The following is a 21,412-nucleotide window of genomic DNA, read 5'->3' as shown; positions in this document are numbered from 1 at the left end:
CCGTCAGGTATTATCACAACCGCATGCGATCGATTAGGGGCAGCTGGAATTGCTACTGCTGCCTGACTATTACCCATAGAGGGTGCAGGGGGTGTAGGGACAACAACATTTTTTGAGAGAGGGTGCGTTTTTGTGATAACTTTTTGTTGTTGCACTTTTGAAGGCCCTTCTGACCGAACAAAATTCCCGAGCTTGGTCAGGTCCCCCTCTATTTTACCCATCCTTAACTCCAACCCTTTAAATCTTTCTGCCAATGCAAGCATGTAAGTACGTACAATCAGCTCAATATTGTCCAAAAGAGACTTAGAGGAAGCCGGTTGTAAGTCTTCTTCCATTTGAGTATGGGCAATAACTAGCTCTGTAGTTGCTTGAGATGAGGTTTTTAGGGTAGGAGAAACAGCTGCTGTTACTTGTTTAATGGCGGGACCTCCCGATGACGTTATAGCGGCAATGTTCGCCTTTTTGCCAAACTCAGTGTGGCTTAATTTGGACTTATTTACAGTTGTTGTTTTCCTTCTCCTTTTGGGAGGTGGGGGCCCGTTCATTTTAAGTGGCGGTGACCTCAAACTTTTTCCTCTTACAACTTTGCCGGATCTAATTGTAGGTGAGATCAAAATCTTGGAAGTGTTATTAGGGGCATTCGACACAGTTAATGAGTCTTGTTGGATTTGGGTAGGTGACACAGCTGGGGCTAAACATTCTTGAAGGAGCAAGGGTACGCTGGCAGTTGGTGACGTATTGTCTGCTGGTGTAGTGATCAGATCGTCGTCCAGAGTAACAGACATTATAGGTTCAGAGAATGTTCTGTTTTTTATACGTTCTATTGAGCGGCGGCGATCTGCCCTCCTCTCTGCTAGCTGCAGCTCCTTGTTACCCTCGGGAGCTGGTTTCAGAAAGTAATCGTCCAGGGTTCGATTTAACAAGCCCACATTTTTATCTGCTCCCGCAGTGGCAGGGCTGGTAGCAGCTGTTGCCATCATACGTAAAAAAGTAGAGGCAGGATCAATAGAGAAATTAAACACAACTTACGGGAGTCAGGGACCAGAACCTCTGGCCCAGCCCAGCCTCTTCTGGCCGATGAGGGCCGTAGAGGGCCCGCCCTTTGCCCGGGCTTCGCCCGGCTGCACCCGCGCCGCGTCCCGCGACGCGGGAGTTCTGTCCTCTTTTGAAAGCGCCAACTGGCGCGGAATCCCTGTGGGCGGGGTCAGCCGCGGGGAGCGCTGGTGGTTGTGGTCTCCCCCCTCGGCGGCCGCGCACGGATGGTAGGGTGCAGCAGCGGCGGGGGAGACCTGTACAGCACACTGGTTGTTCTGCTCGTGTCCCCGCAGCCCTCACACGCCGCAAAAACGCCTGCACAGAGTCTCCGGTGGCAGGAAGGCTCCCAGGTAGGGAAAGGCTGCTCCGTCAGTTTACGAGTGAGAAAACAGCAAACACCACCCGCTCCTCAGCAGTTCTGTCCTCTTTTGAAAGCGCCAACTGGCGCGGAATCCCTGTGGGCGGGGTCAGCCGCGGGGAGCGCTGGTGGTTGTGGTAACAATCTGGGTTCATTTCCAGCACAGAAACCACAGGCCATACCAGTTATACTGCTTTACTGATAGATAGGTCTGAGTTGGAACTGCAATCAATGACCGTTGTGGCATTTGATGCTAAAAATGTCTTTGACCCCTTAGAATGACCATTTTTCTGGCTGGTGATGTGTCAAGTTGGACTTCCCAACCTGTTTATTGGATGGAAGCATTACTGTATCAGGCATCACTGGTCTGTTCGTACATAAACGCCATTCTTCTGCCCCGTTTAATATCACAGGAGGCATGTGGCAAGTCTGCTCATTTCCCTCATTCCTTTAGGCAGTCTATTTAGCACAGATTGTGTTAATGCTAAGAAGGACTGAAAACATATCGCTGATACCACTACATCAAGGGGAGTTCAAGTCATTGGCACATGCTGGCGATGCCTTGGCTATATGGTCTTATTATGGTAGCGACTTTCTATGCTGGACAAGATATTTCCACAATGGTGGATGTTTATTTTAATGAGCCCATTCGTTTCTAGCTATTGACGGTGCCCAAAGTTTTGCTCGGAAGCCCATTGCTGGCACAATCGAATGTAGGGGTGCCAAATACCAAGGCCTTGTAGTCTCGATTCCACATCATGCCTCTTTAATCCACTACCAGACAGTTCCTGCAACTTTTCCTCACTCATTCGGGTTCTCATTAATACTTTCTTTCTTTTTTGTCACTATTTGTCTGATTTTTTCTTTCTCCATCTTTATTACTTTTGTGTCTTTCTCTCTATTGCTCGGGTTCAATGGGTGACTCTTTCCAATTGTATTCTACTGACACTATAACTTGTCCCGCTCCTATTTGTAACTAAACATCTATTTGTTCAGGCCATTCCATCCATCTTCTTATTACTGAATGTCAATGCAATAAAGCCGATACAACAGAAACATTGTCGAAACATACACTTTTTTTGTAAATAACATTGTCATTCTTCATGAAAATACATTAACCCTCCTAAACATAAGTGAACTGGATGTGGACATATATGCATACTCTTACCTGCTGGCTCAATAACATTTGCACAATCCTCACTATCCACGTCATCTGAAACTTGGATTGTCTGGTTGGCAAAGTATATCCCGGAAACCTTTTCTTGAATCCAGTCAGCATAGGCTGAAACCTCAGTGAAAGCCGCTGGCTTATCAGGTCCTGAACTGAAGGTGGCGACTCCTGTTAGGAACCAGACCCCATTCTCCTGGCAGACAAGCGGCCTCCCGATATCACCCTGTAAATAATAATAATGAGTGGGCCATCAGAATGTGAAATTTAGTGTAACAGCATATAAAAGTGGATCTTACTACAGCAGCCCAACAGAAATGCTGCTACTAAAGTTATGTAACTTTTTCTTCTGATGGATACTTCTACCTGCAGATTCCTCCCTTCATGAATAGATTTACAAGCAATACTACCCTGGGGATGGAAGGCTTGATGGATGGGTGCACCAGGAAATCCGGAAGTAGAGATATGTCAAAATGCCCATCCCTCCTTCCCTCTGAATCCAGACAATAATACCTGGCAAAGGCTGTGGTGGAGTGACCAAATGGCCGCTCTGCAAATGCTGCCTACAGGAACCCATTCTGCCAGAGTACATTTTGAAGCTTTGGCCCTCATAGAGTTGCCCTAATCCTCTTCAAGAGCTTCTTTGGGGCCATTGTGTACCAAATCATTATACAAACAGTAAGGTTGTTTTCTGCATCACTGAACCCTTCCTGTTTCCCACACAACCAATGTTGAGTTAGTCTTACACTTGGAATCCCTTTGTCCGGTCGATATAAAAAACTCAACGCCATGTCTAAACGACCCTTATTGATGGTAGGTTATAAAGTCAACCTTATAGAAAGCTCTCCTAGAGGTAGCTGTGGAGAGCAGCCTTCAGGCCAAGACTTGGAGACGAGTTAAGGAAGTTGTTTTGCCATTTATAATCTCTTGAGTACCAAATGAAAGCACACCACAGAAGGTATATATCAAATATATATGTATTTATTCTAAACTCAACCCCTCTGCACTCTTTATGAGGTCAGAGTTAAAAGTACAATGCAAGGAACTTAATTAGCATACGATAAGTTGCACAGTATACGTTATGCCCTAGGTGCCTCACAAACCATATACTAAAATAGTGGTATAAGAACCACGTGTGGAATAGTAAGCAGGCGTAGGGCCTGGGGAATCGCTAGTGCTTCTAGGAACAACCAAAGGTTACAATGTAGGAGGCCCACGGGAGATGCGTGCAGTGTCTATACACTGCTGTGGGTTACCATTGATTTTCTATGGAGAACGAACAAGTTACAATTTTAAAGATGAAGGGAACAAGGAGGTGAACTGTGATGGAACCCTTTTAGACAAGGACACGTGGAGAGTCAATACCCATGGGAGCACCGGAGTACTCGTGTTACCTCACCCAGGGAAGCCGGGAGCATAGGTGTCTTTTCTTGTCGATTCCAATTGAGAGCTGCGAAGAAGTGCTGCAGGCGACCAGAGGAAAAGTGTCCGGGTGAATCCAAGGGTGGATCGGAGACGTGAAGAACCTTAAAGCAGAAGGGACAGAGTCTGGGTCACTAGCCAGTGACCAGAATGGCGATGGGAAGCTGCCAGCCAATGTCGGGTGATTTCAGGTGAAAAGGTGAAGTTTGTCTTTTCAGCCACGAGGTCCAGGAGGCGTCGACGATGACCAGGAGCTGGATTCCAGCTGTCCCATAAAGGATCTAGTTGACTGCGGTATCGGTATCCGGATTGGACCCAATGAACCTTGGCAAACGCAATCCACGCAAGATGTCGAGATTGGCTTAGGTGCAGACCAGCACGGTCTGAGGAACTTCTCTTTTGGGGAGAAGTTGGGGCAAGCCTGGAGCAACCAGGAAAGCAAAGTAAATCAAGGATTGGTCTTCTTGGGGGCTCACTAGCCAATGGACTAGGAACCGCGAAGACGCGTCGAGCTGAAATGCACAAAGCGGGCCCATGGGACACTCATGGAGTATGGGTCTCTGAGCTTTAGTGCAAAAGGTGCCTGGGGCTGGGGATTCAAGCACCTCAATGCACAACTTCTGGATACCTCGGGAAGTAGGTGCGGGTTGCAAAATGCAAGATTTCCAGGAGTTCGGGTCCCACGTCTCTCGTGTCCGCCACAGGTCTCAGCTTTCTGGGAGCGCAGGTCAGTGTCAGAAATGTCTGGAAGTCCATGTCCTGAGTCGCAGATTCTTCGCGATCCGGCGGGAGCCTCAAAAATGCAGACCGGCAAAGATGCAGCTGGTGCCTGTTTCAACACGGTGATCACTCCTTGACCACAAGGGAGATTTCTTCCATCTTCCAGTCGATATGGAATGTCGACGGTCCAAGATATATGTTGCAGGGTTTCGTCCAGGGTAATCTAAAGTCCTAGGGACTGGGGTTCTATACTTATAGTAAGTTTAGGGGTTGGACTAACTCTAAGGGCCCTCCTATGGGTGGACCTTGGGGGGGGTGGTTACACCCCTTCCCCTTTGTCCAGTTTTAGCACGAGCTAGGGCTGAGCACCCCAGCAACCGGTTTGAATTGGAAATGCATGGAGCACCTCGTGTGCCCCAGGCAGTGTCTGAAAAGCATTCACTGAATGCAACCCACCCTGCCCCAATACACTAAAGCCTGTCTGGGGAGGTGCTAGCAACTCCCTGGACAGGAAACCTATTGTCCAGGCCTCCCCTGCCGGAGTTTTGTCTAGCAACAGGAGGGCAGACTCGTGTCTGTGGCAGCAGAATCCATATTGTGATGCTGGGGCTCTGTTTAACTTTAGCCGGGTTCACCAGTAACTACATGTCGTCTCCCTCTAGAAGGGTGTAATGCTACCCCCGCCGCCAGGACTGGCGGAGGGTAGTTTTCCAAAGTGTTTGACACCTTATACAACATGTTTTGATAAAGCCAAAGCAAAGTTAGCATTACCTGTGGGGATTATAATGCACTTAAGAGTATATGGTATGGCTATATCATAGAACAGCTATAAGGAGATGGTTCCGGAAGCTGCAGAGGGGCTCAGCTCATGCTAGGGCACCCTCTCACACAAAGCCAAGCACTCTGCCTCCAGGATTGTCGAGGCCTGCCATAGGAGTGACATATAGGTTAATGTGTGTCTATATATATATTCACTGAAAAAAACATAGGTTTTACACCAGTTATAGTTAGCTGGAAATTTTACTCGCATAAAACCATTGAAATTCCCACGTTATAGTTAGTTGGACTCACTATAACTTGCGCGTGCAATGCACTGCTGATGACGTCACATATTACATCACTCATGACATGATCAGTGACATCACTCATGACATCACTGAGCCAAAAGAACACATTGTATGGGAGTTTTTTTCACTTCCAGAGGGCAAGAAAAAAGTTAATGCGGCCAAGGTAACATGTCGAATCTGTGGTGCAGAACTCTCAAAAAATATTCATTTGGTAATAATACCGTGATTCGGTATATGATCCGGAAGCATCCTGCTTACTATTCTCGTGCAGAGATCAGGGAACTGGCCAGTCACCTCCCCCAGTGTTCAAAGACCAGCTCCAAAAGAAAGCAACCCACTCAATCGGGACCAGAAACATCAGAGGTGATGCCTTGTATCCAGGAATGATTTGCTGATTTTAGAATCACCTGTATTGCATGTGGCAAGCTCATCGCCTATGGTGAAAAGAGCATGAAGCTCGTCGTCCTTGCTGGTGACAATCACAAATGCCCCAAAAAACATTAATTTTTCCGTTTTTTGTTTTTTGCTCCTGTTGAGCCATTTACAATTCCCCCGTTTTTTGATTCTCCCCATAAAAAATACAAAAAAATATAAAACTGTTTTGAAAAGCCAAAAAAAGTACAAAATGTTCAAAAAAACATTAAAAAATAAAAAAATATAAAACAACAAAAAGAAGAAAAAAAACAGTTCTTTTTAGAACTACCTTTCATTTATAAAAATAAACCTATATTTTTAATGAATCTCTGTCATTTTTTTTTTCTAAGGGTACTCGTACCAGGACGCGCCCCCCAAAAAAATAGAAAAAAAAATGTAATGAAGGAGTTAGCATGAGGGAAGAACACAAAGAGAGTAATGTTAAGAGAAAGAGAGCTACAGGATGAACACAGAGGGATTGTTTATTACATAGTAAAAAACAGAGAAGGTGTAATAGGGTGTAAGTGAGAAAAGTAAAATGACTAAAGGAGCGAAAGAAGGGAAGAGAGAGGAAAAAGACTAAAGTAGAGATAGTGGGAGAATGTGAGTGGGTGTTGAAAGAAAAAGAAAGGACAGTAAAAAATTGAGAATGAAGGGTAGTGGCGGAACCGGGATAAATGAAGAACGATGAGGGAAAGTGAGAAAAGACCAGGTAGTATAAGTAAAGAGGGGTGAAAGAGGGGGAAAAATTGATTTAGGATAAGATATGGGGAGTGAGAAAGAGAAAGGAAAAAGAGAGTAAAGGAAACAGTACCTGAATGGGCTTGAGTTAAACAGCAAAGAAAGATAAGTAATGCAGTGTGTCTGACTTATAGGGAGTCAGTGGGTGTAGGTCGGGGTGCGGGTGTGTAAGGTGTGTCTGTGGGTGTGGCTCTGTGGGGTGTTTTGGTGTGGGTGGAGGTGAGGGTGTGTGAAGTATGTGTGAGGAGTGTATGGGTGTGGGGTGTATATGTGTGCGATGTATGTGTGTGTATGGAATGTGTGTGTGTATGTGAAGAGTGTGTGTGGGGGGATTTTTTGTGTGTATGAGGTGTGTGTGTGGTGTGTGTGTGGGGTGTATGTTAGAGGTGTGTGTATGTGTTGAGAGGGGGATGAGGTGTGTGTGTAGGAGTAAGATACATAATTAAGAAAAACAAAATGAGTGAAGAAGCAAAGGAAGGGAACAGAGGGTAAGTGAAGTAAAGAATAGGGATTGAAAGAAGTTGAATATGAGAGGGGAAATAGGGAAATTGGAGTAAACATGGAGAATAAGAATAAGTGTGGTAAGCAGAATAAAGACACAGGAGTGAGGTTGGTTGAGAAAATATTAGTAAGCTTAAAGCAAAGGGTGATGACAAAGTACATTTTTTTAGTCATACTTACCATATAATAAATGTAACTTTGTTTATTTGTTTTACTGCACTTTGTATCTGTGAAAGAGAGAAGAAAAAATAAGTTATAATTAGTAAAATGTGTATTTTAAATTAAAATATACAAATGAAGAGGTTAAAAATCATAACAGTGTATCTAGAAATAAAGTAAGAGTGAAGGACACAGAAAGGGAAATAAAGTAAGGTAGAAGGATAAAAAGAGAAAAAAAGAAATAGAATGAGAGCAAATTACTAAAAGTAAGGCATATAGATTCACTAACAGAGAGGAAGAGAAGAACAGAGAAATGAACTGAAGATAAGAAAGATACTAACACAATGAGACTTAGCAAAACTAAATCAGGAAACAGTAGTAAGTAAAAAGATAATGACTAAGAAGGAAAAGATAAACACAAGTGAACATAACACAAGGAGAGTGAGGCACTGAGGACATAGAAGTAGTGAACGAAAAATAGAGAGAAAAGGTCAAAAGTAAGGAGCAAACAAAGATAAGCGAGGGAGAGTGGGTGATTTATAGTGATAGAGTGCGATAATACTGCTGAGTGAGTAAACAGGAATTACTAAAAGAGCAAAGGAGGAAAATACGGAAAAGGGAAGTAAAGCAGAGAGACTGAAAGCTGAAAACTTATTCAAGGGAGAGAGGGGATGCAGACAGTTGAAATGAGAATGAGAGCTTGTCAAAGAAGTGGAGTAAAAGAACGGGGGTTACAGAGAGTGAGAGAAAGACATTATAAGTGAGTAAAAAGAGCTGAAAGAGGATGGAAAAAGGAAATTGAGTGTCAGAGAATGGGAATACAATTTAATTTACACAATCCAAAGTATAGAATAACTTGTACAACATGTTACATAGTTTATTTTTGCTGTTCTCAGAATATATTGAATTTCACTTAAAACAGTGAGTTCAAATTACTCATCATATAGAGCGGGGGAAAAAAAGCACAATCTAAAAGATTGTGTTTTTAAAAAAAACTTAGATACTGACAAATAACAAATGTACACTAATGTTTGATTGACTTACTTTTCCTTGAGGCCACATATTATATCATAGAGGTCCTTTTCTTGTTGCAAAATACTTTGCTGTTCAGTAAAAAATCCATTTCATCGACTTTCTAGAAGAAAAGCTCCAAGAACATCTTAAATATTTTCATTATTTTCATATATTCCTTTTTTCAGTCATGACTCTTTGCTCATTCCTGTACCTTTCCTTTTGGCCAAATAGTGTCAGATGTATGAGTATATTTTCAAATTAATTCCAAGAAACTCTGAAATTACCTTTTTTCCGACGTTCTGAAAGAAAGGCTCTACAACATTTTCACAATATTTAACTATTTGTAAAACCATCTCTGACTCACTCATGTTCATCATTTTCTATAATAGTAATATCACTTACTATGAGATCCACTTACAGTACCTATATGACAAGTCAATTTTTTATATTACCTGGATCACTTTTACTCAGAATATATTTTTATACAGCAAAATAACCTTTATTAACTGCTCCCGTCTTCATAGGCCAATTACCTTTACCTAAATTTTGGTTGTAAAAACACTAGGTATGAATTTTTTAAGCCAAAAGGCAAACGTTGTTTGAAAGTCAAATGAGTGTCGTTACATTGGTCCAACCTTTACAACTCTTTAAATAGCATGTGTAATGCCCTGATGTTGTAGAAGGACCATCATTAAAAATAATAGCTGCAGTTGCAAAGGTTCTTCCTGATATCGATAACTGTGAAGCCACGAAATTTTTAATAGAAGTTGTCAATTTAGTTCCATCAGGTCTACATCGTTGGAACATTAAAATGACATACTGACCATAATTTTGTAGAAATAATGTGGACAGCATTGTAGACTTACATTGGGGACACACCATATTGTGATCCGCTGCTTTAACTAGATTATTAAAAGGCACTTATTTGCAGTCTGGTAAAGTCAAATATATAAATCTTTCAGTGTCTATTCTAGTAGTACTTGATAAAGTACAGTTGTCGCAGTCATGCTGCCACTGATAAGAAAGGCTAAAAAGATTTTTAAAATCTACACCTTTATCTTCCAATACATCAAACATATACATTAAAAATTCCTGACAATCCTGCTGAATATTCTGTGAAAATTGATTTTGACCAGTAGATATGTCTAGAAGATTTCGAATTTCTGAAACACTTTCTATTTTTGCTCTATCACTGGTACATTTCTCAAACACGGAATTCAACAAACAACAGAATCTTTGATCCCGATTTTCAACAATCTGTTCTTGTATATTTTGAAGAAAAAACACAACATTAACCACTACATTAGCATAGCAGTTGACACCAGAACTGTTTTCAAACTGAAATCCAACAACATCTTCAACAGAATCTTTTTTCCTTCTGCTTACAATTACAGTTTCGTCTACTTTTTGTCTTTTTGCTACTACGTCACTGCAATTACTCTAATTTCTTCTTTTTCGGCCTACCACACGTTTTTCAATCAGAGGATATTGAGGCAAATGTGGAGCATACTCTCTTCTTAACCTATTGTATTCTTTAACACAATGTAGATCTGCACAAATCTTTGTTTCATCACACTCAATCAAGTACAATCCTGATAAAGTTCTGACTCGTGATAATGCCACATATGCCATACCCTCTTTAAACACAGAACTTCCAATGTTCACCAAAGCGCTATCTACACTTAAACCTTGAGACTTATGAATTGTCACCGCATATGCCAAACAAATAGGAAACTGTTTTCGCCGAACATATAAGTCTTTCACGAGCAAAAATCTAGCTGAACAACGACAAATTTGTTCTATTTCATCAATGCCATCAAATTAAATTTTTTAAATTTCAATTGCATCTCTATTTTTGTAATTAACAAAACCAACAACATGACCCATTGCTCCATTTACCAGACCTCTTTCAACATTTAAATTCCTTCTCAAAATGATACGACAATTTAAACACACATTCAGAGTCTTTTCAAAACCAGCAGTTTTAGATATAGTCTTCTCTAATGAATCCAATTTTGATTTCAAATTTTCAGACAAATAATTGTTGCTCCCATATGCTCTATTTTATCTGTAGCTTCCAGTTTCACTATCTCTTCATTTTCTAACTGTAACATTTTGTTGTTGAACATGGAACATTCTTTCAGAGTTGGCATCAAACATATGCCAGATTTCTTCTTGTTAATTTTCTTAAAAATTATTCTCTGGAAGAATGTTTTCATTTGGGTACAAATTTGAAATTAATCGTCCATGTAAAGCTTCTTTCCCTTGCTGACTTACTTTTCCGATTCTTACATCTCGTAAAATATTTTTATAATCTTCATCCTTTGCCTGCCGCATATTTTGAAGCAGTTCTGCATATTTGAAGTTTAACCATATATTAACGTTTCCAATACTTCCTAAGCACTTCCTGGTATCTTCATGCATGAGCATTTTGAACACAGGTTGTCCTTTCACTGGAGTCAACTGCAGTAGATCTCCAAAAACAATAATGTGTTTTCCTCCAAATAAGACATCATAGTCTGTTCTAAGAATTTCTTGCATTCTCAAATGCACAAAAGCAAGCATTATATTTGACACCATGCTTACTTCATCAATGATAAGAAGTTTCATTTTCTTCAGGACTCTCGAAACTTCGGAACACGCATCTCCAGATAGCTTGTGGTACTCCAATTTGTTATCATGCTCCACTGGCAGCATCAGTAAACGATGTAAAGTAATCCCTTTAATGTTATGTGCAGCCAGCCCAGTTGGAGCGGTAACAACACAAGACAGCGGTGATTCTGTCCTTTTCTGCAGATAAGTTGCAATTGCTTTAATCAGAAAACTTTTTCCAGTTCCCGCTTCTCCACTCACGTACAGTTGGACAGGCTTAAATGATGTACATGAGCACTCTTTCTTCTCATGACTGAATCCATGTTCAATCTGTTCTGTGACTTCGTCATATATCTGTTTCTGCTCAAGGTTTAGTTGTTTCACCAAATCTTCTAAGTTAACTACATCATCTTGCGCTTGTTCCATAGCTCTTTCCACCTCATCCATGGCAGTGGCAGCTTCATTTTGTATAATTGGTCGTCCAAGTGGATCCTGACTCAATGAAGCAGAACTCTGACTGTCTTGAGAACTGTCTCTAGCAATCTCTGCAGCAATTGTGGCTTCTTGCTCTATTTCTTCGTTCAACATTTGCAGATAATTTGGAAAAACAGGGCATTCTATGGTATCCTTGATTGCATTAAAAGAATCTTCGTAACACAGAAAATCTCCAAGTAGTTCCTCTTCTGTACGCCATGGCTTAAAGAGTTGCAAAAGAGCTAAATAGTAAAATTCCCTTTTCTCTGGATTTTCGCAACTCAATTTTCGATGATTAATCAAATGGCCTTTTTTCTGTCTCACTAGACATCCTTCACACCCAATGATAGCATATATTCCATTGTTGATATCTACTCTGATGGTTCTCTTATAAATATAGTTTTGCAGAACTTCATACAAACAACTGTTCCCAAGATGACTACTTCTATTTGGACAGTATGTATCCAACATGTTTGTCTTCAAAATATCTGTACTTTCTGGTTCTTTTTCCTCACCAAATACTCTATTTCTTGAACAGATTTCAAAACTCGCTTTCGTGTTGCAGCAAGACCTAGACTCACCCAAATGATGGTTCTAGATTTGGAATAGAGACTTGCTGACGACAATCGATCAGAACATTCATATGCTCCAATTTCTCGATGCGACAACATCTTCAGACTGTAACTGTATAATTTCTTGCTTAGACTCTTTTCATGTGAAATGTCCTCCCACATTTCCTTCAGTTCTGTCTTTTCTTTTTTTGTGATGTAAGACGTCACATATCGAGCCACAGCAATAGAGTTGTCAGCAACGAACTGAATATCCATGTTAACATTCCACATGGACAAAATCACTGGGTTGTAGTCGTTGATGTACTTGGACTCTTCGTTTCTTTTTAAATTGTATGTATTTTTTGGTGATTTCCTCGTCACAGTATGTCGCAGAGAAGACATCAAATTATTTACTCTTCCTTTAGAAATCACTGGTCGTGGAAATCCGAAACAACATTTTGTGTAGAACTTGTCCTTGTTTCTGAATTTTTGACGACAGTACTTTCCACAACGATGGGATTGAAAGCGTAAAACTTGTTGCCTTAAACTGTTTTCCTCTGTAGTTTTTGGAACAGCACATGTTGAATACTCTTCAATGAAACTCATCACTGTTTCATCCGAATCTGTTCCAAATTGGGTGCATCTTTAATCCACAACAACATATGTATGTGAGGAGCACCTCTCGCTTGATACTCCTTTCTCCAAAAGAAATCAAAAACCTCTCCAAGGGGAGGATTTTTTTTGTTGGTAATAAAAGACATCATAGCTTCAAATCTATGATTGAAATATCTGCATACATTCACTGGATCCAAAGAACACAGCTCTCCAGGTGTTTTGAATTCTATATTTTGTATATTTGCATTTGCCTCTCGTAGAAATTCATCCCATGCATACTCGGCACAGCTAAGAGTGAGGAACCATGTAGGAGTTCCTAAGTTTCTTAGCATACATTTCAATTCCCCATGACGATGGTACCAATACTCATTTGTACCACGCTGACATGCCATGAGATTGATTAGATGAGATTCCAAAATATTATCTTGCAGATTCACTTTCTCCATAAAGTCCCTCGCCGAAACATTTTGCAGATGTGCTCCACTTTTCAGTATATGGTTTACTGCATAAGAAAGCCCAGACAAGTCACTTTCATACAGTAGATGAAACAAATAGGGAATTCATTGACGAAACCTTGGATCTTCAGCATATAATCTTACAGTTCGATATTCAGATGCAGGAATTTGAAGTGGACGATCGTCATATCGTCCACCTCGACCTGTTGGAAATAGCTGTGGAAAACAACGAGCTTCCAAACTTTCTTCCCATACACTAATGGGACTTCCTTTTGCTGCTTTCATTTGAAACAATTCAATTGCATTCCCCATTACTTCTTTGGAATGCAAAGGATGAACAGTATAATGTTCATATATTTCTTCACTTCTAGACACATCAACTTTTTCAATTTGGCCGCCTGAACAATCACTGTCTTCATCTGCAGCTGTTTCCTCTGCTGCAACACATACATCTTTGTAATACTCATTGTTTTTGACTAAATACAACGTTGCCTTTTTGACTTTCCTAACATCCACTAAATCTTGCCAGATTTTCTTACTCTTTGTCGGAACCCCATTAACTAGAATAACTAAAGGTTCCTCTTCTACTTTTTCTAGACCAATTGTATCAATATTTTTTTTCAAATCAAGAGGCAAATAAACAACTCTTCCCTTTAATCCTCTCTGCAAATCTGTAGGAGGCAATTTCCCTATCTTAGGCTCCATGCGAACAATTGCCTGAAAAGGATGGACACATTGAATCAAAATAGACTCATATGAATTTAAATCCATCAATTCACGGGGAATGTCTACCAACTCCAGATTATTATGAACACCTCTAGCAGGCATTCTGTTTTGATTTAATTTATCATAACAATATTTACAAATACGCTGATCAGAACTCAAATCAAAACAATTCTCCACCCACAAATAAGTTGCAAAATCCTTCCACTCATAATTATTCATCTTTCCACTTTTTACGTATAAATCAACTAATCTAGTTTGATGCTTATAATGACTTCGTCGACAACACACAGAAGTAAAATTCGGCCTTTCACTTGATTTCACCTTAAACTGGTAATTTCCTGCTCAAACTTTTCTGTACTTGAAATCTGTACATTGTCTTCCACATTACCTTGAATTGCTGTGTCAATTTCTACACTATCCACTTTTTCACCAAAATAACAAATCTCAATTTCTTCACAAATCTTCTTCACATCTAATTCAGTTCCATGCAAAAGAGCACTGTTTAATTGTTTAAGCTTAAGTGCTGGACTTTTTGCATAATACAACATTCTCACTAATTTCCTCATTTTGGTATGATGCACTGCTAACATCCTAAAATGATGAAAAACACACTGACAGATTTTTCTAGAAAGACAAGCCAGTGAATGCCCTTGCAAACCTGTGTTTTCTCTCACTCTGCAAGGATCTAAGTCTTGCAACAACTTCACTTTCTGCTTTAGACTTTTCTTACTATATGTACGTAAGAAATTACAAAACAAATCAATTGATTCCTGTCGCACACTACAAATACGACTACACTTCCAAGTGTACACTGGACCCTTAGTACGTCTCCCTAAAACTTCATCAGTTAACACCTCTTCTGGTTCTCTAGGCACAAGTTTCTCTTTTTCAATCGGACAACCGTCTTTCACTTCATAGGCTCGACCACTGGTGTCAACTGCATGCACTAAATCATTCTCCTGGAAGTAATTCTCCTCATTAAAAAATGGCTCACAACTTGAACTGTGCATCCATTCTCCAGAAAAAACTTTACAAAAATTAGTCCGATTAATTACTCTTTTCCATCTACTGTTTGATTTGAAAACATCAATTGTCTTGTTAAGTGTCGTAATTCTATTGATTATTAAAATAAATAATTTTTTCTTAACTTCAAAAGCCTGATCAACAATCTTCTCTACACTTTTCTTTTTCTTATAAAAAGCAGCTCTCTGTTTACCTTTCCTAATGTTTTTTAACAAATTTAAAACCACCCTATTGCGAAACATTCGTTTACGAATGTCTCTAAACTGATTCTGTCTTCTATTCCTATACATATTATTCTCTCCTGCTCCAGTTGTAGGATTCTTTGAGGTTCTCTCCTTCCTTTTCAAATTTACTCTCTCATTCTCTTTTTCTACATGCTGTCCATCATTTTTTTTTTAAGTACATATGTTCCGTATAAAAGACTTAGGTGTTCTTACCAGGAGCTTGGTTCCTGTTTTTTGAAGTATTTGTTGTGGAAGAGTGCTGTAATTGCGTTGCTGTTTTTGTTTTTTGGCGGTTATGTTGTTTTCTTTTCCTTTCCCTTGAGGGCATCTTTGCTTACTCTTGAAATCTTGATTTCAATCTGTGTTAAAAAAAAAATAGCACATTATAGACCACTATTACCAAACAACAAAGCAATGACAAAAAGCAAACGATCTATTCAGGGTTACAAATCAGGTGAGGATTCTCCAGGGGTGCACAAAAGGTGAGGCCTGTATTGAAGATGCGTCATTTTTTAAACCTTTTGCGCCACATTATACCTCTGTCAAGTGTAATGTACAGAGAGGGGTCATTTCTCCGCAAAAAGCCTCGTAATAATGACACAGTGAAATCTATGAGATTTCACTGCGTCACTTTTAGGACACTGTTACGTCAAAATCTTGCACTTGCCTCACAGCAGGGATAAGACTGAGGCAAACGCTTTCACATGGGGCTTTCCCCATGTGATACGATTCTCACACCTAAGCAGGAGTGCAGATGAGATGAAGACTGTCCAGGGGAGCACAAAAGGTAAGGCTTGTGTCCAAGAGTGCAGTGGACAGGACTAAACTGGAGTAGTGTGCAAAAAAAAAGAACCTCATTTATGAGGCCCTCCGTCAGTTTTGTACTGCTGATGCGTCACTTTTTGTGACGCATCGGCGGCATAAAACATGTACCTTTTTGCGCCATATTTAAAAAGTGACGCATGTAGGTAGATGCGTCACTTTTTAAACCTCTGCGCCACATTATACTCAAAAATGTGACATCACATTTAGGAAACACAGCACAGGTCCTATGTACAAGCATTCCATGTCATTACTGAAACCTCACTATTTTACAAAATACAATTCCTCTATGCAAACAAACTCAATATGCTTCCTACACTGAGTTAACACAGGTAACATCATTGTAAAGAGTCAAATTGATGCCTGTGTCTAAGAGTGCAGTCGGGGATAGGCTTCATGAAGCCTAGTCCACTGCACTCTTAGACACAAGCCTCACCAGCTACGCTCAACTGGAAATCCCAAACATGTACCTTTTTGCGCCATATTTAAAAAGTGACGCATGTAGGTAGATGCGTCACTTTTTAAACCTCTGCACCACATTATACTCAAAAATGTAAAAGCCATTCATTTTCCTCAAAATCGTTTTTGACATCACATTTAGGAAACACAGCACAGGTCCTATGTACAAGCAACTGCCTCACAGCAGGGATAAGACTGAGGCAAACGCTTTCACATGGAGCTTTCCCCATGTGATAGGATTCTGACACCTAAGCAGGAGTTCAGATGAGATGAAGACTGTCCAGGGGAGCACAAAAAGTGAGGCTTGTGTCCAAGAGTGCAGTGGACAGGACTAAACTGGAGTAGTGTGCAAAAAAAAAGAACCTCATTTATGAGGCCCTGCGTCAGTTTTGCACTGCTGATGCGTCACTTTTTGTGACGCATCAGCGGCATAAAACATGTACCTTTTTGCGCCATATTTAAAAAGTGACGCATGTAGGTAGATGCGTCACTTTTTAAACCTCTGCGTCACATTATACTCAAAAATGTAAAAGCCATTCATTTTCCCCAAAATCGTTTTTGACATCACATTTAGAAAACACAGCACAGGTCCTATGTACAAGCATTCCATGTCATTACTGAAACCTCACTATTTTACAAAATACAATTCCTCTATGCAAACAAACTCAATATGCTTCCTACACTGAGTTAACACAGGTAACATCATTGTAAAGAGTCAAATTGACGCCTGTGTCTAAGAGTGCAGTCGGGGATAGGCTTCATGAAGCCTAGTCCACTGCACTCTTAGACACAAGCCTCACCACCTACGCTCCCCAGGAAAGCCCAAACATGTACCTTTTTGCGCCATATTCAAAAAGTGACGCATGTAGGTAGATGCGTCACTTTTTAAACCTCTGCGCCACATTATACTCAAAAATGTAAAAGCCATTCATTTTCCCCAAAATCGTTTTTGACATCACATTTAGGAAACACAGCACAGGTCCTATGTACAAGCATTCCATCTCATTACTGAAACCTCACTATTTTACAAAATGCAATTCCTCTATGCAAACAAACTCAGTATGCTTCCTACACTGAGTTAACACAGGTAACATCATCGTAAAGAGTCAAATTTATTTCTTTAAACATGCACACATTCTTTATTCCTTCTAAAAAATGTAAAAGCCATTCATTTTTCCCAAAATCGTTTTTGAAATCACATTTAAGAAACACAGCACAGGTCCTATGTACAAGCATTCCATGTCACTACTAAAACTTCACAATTTTACAAAATACAATTCCTCTATGCAGTAAAAAAATTTTAACAAGCATTATCAAAAAGCATGACACAAAGCAACATTAAAAAACCACAATTTGCTTCCAAATCTTCTCCATAGAGTATACAAGTCTCTATGTATATTAAATGAATCATAACTCACCTTTACAAATGCTCTAGGAGATTCAGAACAGTGTCAGATACACACACCAATATTTCTTTAGCAGAACAAAAGGTATGTTCTCCAGGCACTGCAACCATTAATGGCACAGAAAACCTCTGTTTCTACACACATATTGCTCATGGTAACCAATCAAAACTCTTCCCTCTGTATTTTCAAACCAACACCCTTCCCCCCCTCAGCCCTTTCTACCTGTTACCGTAGCAACTCCCTCCTCACTGAGCTCTCAGGTTTAAAAGTTTATTGTACAATGTTGCAAATCACCTCAGCAAGGATGTTTGACCTGCGAATACACCAGCTTATCTGGTGCAATGTTTCTTTAAATGACTTTTTTTTAACCATTCAAATTATTTCTTACACAGAACACAACCATGCACCCTAACTTTCAGTTTTCAACTATCTCAATCTACCAATCAGTGCTTGTGATTCAAGAGCACTGAAACTCCACAGCTTTTTTTTGCAAACTCCTACTGTTCCAACTGCCATTTTATTCCTACACTTCAGCTGACTGCACCAGAATCTCCTCTACCATGTATTCTGTCTGGATTATTGGACATAGCTATATCCACTGGGCTCAAAGGTATGCAGCTACCAGAAATTTTCACAACCTTGATTTACCAAATGTGAACATTAAATGGATTGGCCAGAGAGGATTCAGATGTCACCAATTGATACCATTGGTGAAAACCTTTTTGCATTTTCCACACCCTAACCTCATAATTCTGCACTGTGGTGGAAATGACTTAGGCACTTTGACTGGGGTAGGTCTGGAAATGCTTTTAAAGGACACCTTTGAACAATTGATGGCACTTTTTCCTCAAACTGCCTTGGTATTTTCCAATATATGCCAAAGGCAGAAATGGAACTGGTCCAACCAATTTTGTCCACAATTTGAGAAAGCACGGAAACATGTGAATAACTCTGTTCCTGCTTACATGAGAGACTATGGAATGGGTTCAATATACAACAACAACTTGCGTTACAACATGCAAGATATCTACAGAGGAGATGGTGTGCACTTCTCAGATGAGGGGAATAGAATATTCCTCCTGAATTTAAGACTGTGCATTGGTACCTACTTGTATCAGCCACAGAACCCAAAAGCCCTTTTCAGGGCTACCCTATCTCTGATCACTCCAAATGATTATCTTTTTCTAACTTTTTTCACTATTTTTCACCATAGTACGCTCCCCGGTACGCTCCCTGGTGCGCGTACCGGGCGCTCCCCCTGCGAAAATTAAAAAAACATTTTTTTTGGGCCTATATGGGCCTCCTAAGACCCCCTCAGAAAACCTAGAGGGTCAGGGAGTGCCTACCATGCCCCCTTATACCCATTCCCAACGTTGTTTGTCCTCCATTTTCTGTCTCAAATCTACCGAAACACAAAATGGAGGACTCCCGTAGCGCTGCCGGTACGCGTACCGGGGCGCGCACCGGGAAGCGCTCCCAAAAAATGTGAAAAGTTAATTTACATAAAAACCACTGGAGATACTTTAACCAAATATAGAATAGCTCATACTACATACCAATCCCTACCATTTTCCCAAATTTGGTGGAATTCCATTGAGCCATATAGCCTGTAGACCTCTCTAAATATCCTGAGGTAAATTACTTCACAAAAACACATCTGAAGTGTTAGAATTGACAACCAATTAAAATGTTACTTTCATTTTCTACTATTATTTCATGACATTTGATTGGTTATGTACCTGAATATATATAAAGAAAGAGAGGGAAACACAGCCATTTTGACTACTACTTCCTGAAGCACATTTCAAGAGCATTTTCACTGACAACGTCAACTGCTTTCTCAAAGGTAAGTTATTATTTTGAAAACTGAAGTATGTTGTGCACTTTAAGTTATTTGGAAAACTTTTTCTGATAGTTATATACTATCCCTCTGTAATAGTTATAGATTGAGATAGACTTCTCTATTATAGTTATGGATGGAGTTAGGCTTGTCTTGTATAATTATGAATTTACTTAGGCTTCATCACATACACTTTTTTATATTTCAACTTCCAGTCTGATACCATACACTGCCCAAAGATAAATTCACTGTTAAAAAATCCAAACTACCTGTCTGAACTTGAACCCAACAGTGCCCTATCCCTACTGATATATTTATTTTTTATGCAAATTACAGCACGAAAATGGAAGGACAGCAAAACATTTCCTTTGAAATTGTTCTGGAGAGCAACAATGAAGAAATTATTGTACCCAATGATAACTTGGAATTCATGGATGAATCACGGGACTATGAACTACTTCAATGTGTAGAATCAGTAGATTTGCTGATTCAAAATGAGGACATTTCTGACAGTCAAATATTAGAAGTTCTGTTTAATTTGGAAAAAGAATCTGAAAAATAAATTTATATTTAATAATTCTAAAATTGTTTGAGACATTATTCATTTTTATATGTAATTTTTAAACTAGTACCAAATTGATTATAATGTAAAGTCAGACTTATAGTATACTGTGCAACTTTTTTATGTTACATAGTAATTTTGCTCATAGATACTTCCTTTCTCCCACTATATTATCTCCAATGTGTATTTGACATCTCTTTTTCATCTCCTGCCTCCATGTTCTTTCTGCTTTCCTGACAGACTATGATATGGATTCCATATACCACAATAACTTCTGTAACAACATGCAAGATATCTACAGAGAAAACGGTGTACATTAAATTTAAGACTCAGCATTGGTACCTACATGTTGGTACTTAAAACACCCAAACAACACAACAACTCTATTCAGAGCTACCCTACCTCTAAGCACTTTAAATTATTATTTTAGTGTTTCACTGAGTTTTCCCCATGTGTGGGGCGGGGAGGTGTGTGTGGGGGATGTGTGGGGTGTGTCTGTGAGGTGTGTGTGTGTGTGTGTGTGTCTGAGGGGGGATGAGGTGTATAGGTGTGTGTAGGTGTGTGGGGTATGTGGGTGTGGGTGGGGATGTGAGTGTGTAAGGTGTGTGTGTGGGTGTGGGTGTGTGGGGTGTTTGGGTGTAGGTGGGGGTGTGGGTGTGTGAGGTGTGTGTGGGGTGTGTGTGGGTGTGGGGGGTATGTGTGTAGGATGTGTGTGTATGTGTGGGATGTGTGGGTGTGTCTGTGAGGTGTGCGTGTGTGTGTGTGTGGGGGGGGGAGGTGTGTGTGGGATGTGTGAGGTGTGTCTGTGAGGTATCTGTGTGTGCGTGTGTGTGTTGGGGGGGTGAGGTGTGTGTGTGAGTGTGTGCGTGTGGGATGTGTGAGTGTGGGTGTGGATGTGTAAGGTGTAGGTGTGGGGGCGTGGATTGTTTAGGTGTGGGTGGAGGTGTGCGTGTGTGAGGTGTGTGTGGGACGTACTTGTAGGTACCTAAAACAGCCACAGAACCAAAAGCTCTTTTCAGAGCTACCCTACCTGTAATCACTCAAAATGATTATTTTACACTATT

General features: G+C 40.2%; 1 protein-coding gene across 1 annotated transcript in view; it reads right to left on the bottom strand.

Annotated features, from left to right (window-relative positions):
• The window catches only part of LOC144766850 (polyserase-2-like), a 1,745,029-nt gene that overhangs the window by 723,899 nt on the left and 999,718 nt on the right, over positions 1–21,412 (bottom strand). The window contains exon 8 of the mRNA XM_078650565.1: positions 2,562–2,787. Within this exon, the coding sequence (XP_078506691.1) occupies positions 2,562–2,787 (226 nt within the window). The remainder of the gene's footprint in view (positions 1–2,561; positions 2,788–21,412) is intronic.

Source organism: Lissotriton helveticus, chromosome 7 (assembly GCF_964261635.1).
Source record: "Lissotriton helveticus chromosome 7, aLisHel1.1, whole genome shotgun sequence".
NCBI classification, from domain to species: domain Eukaryota; kingdom Metazoa; phylum Chordata; class Amphibia; order Caudata; family Salamandridae; genus Lissotriton; species Lissotriton helveticus.
Note: the sequence above shows the minus strand (reverse complement) of the source record. Positions and strands in the feature narration are given on the sequence as shown.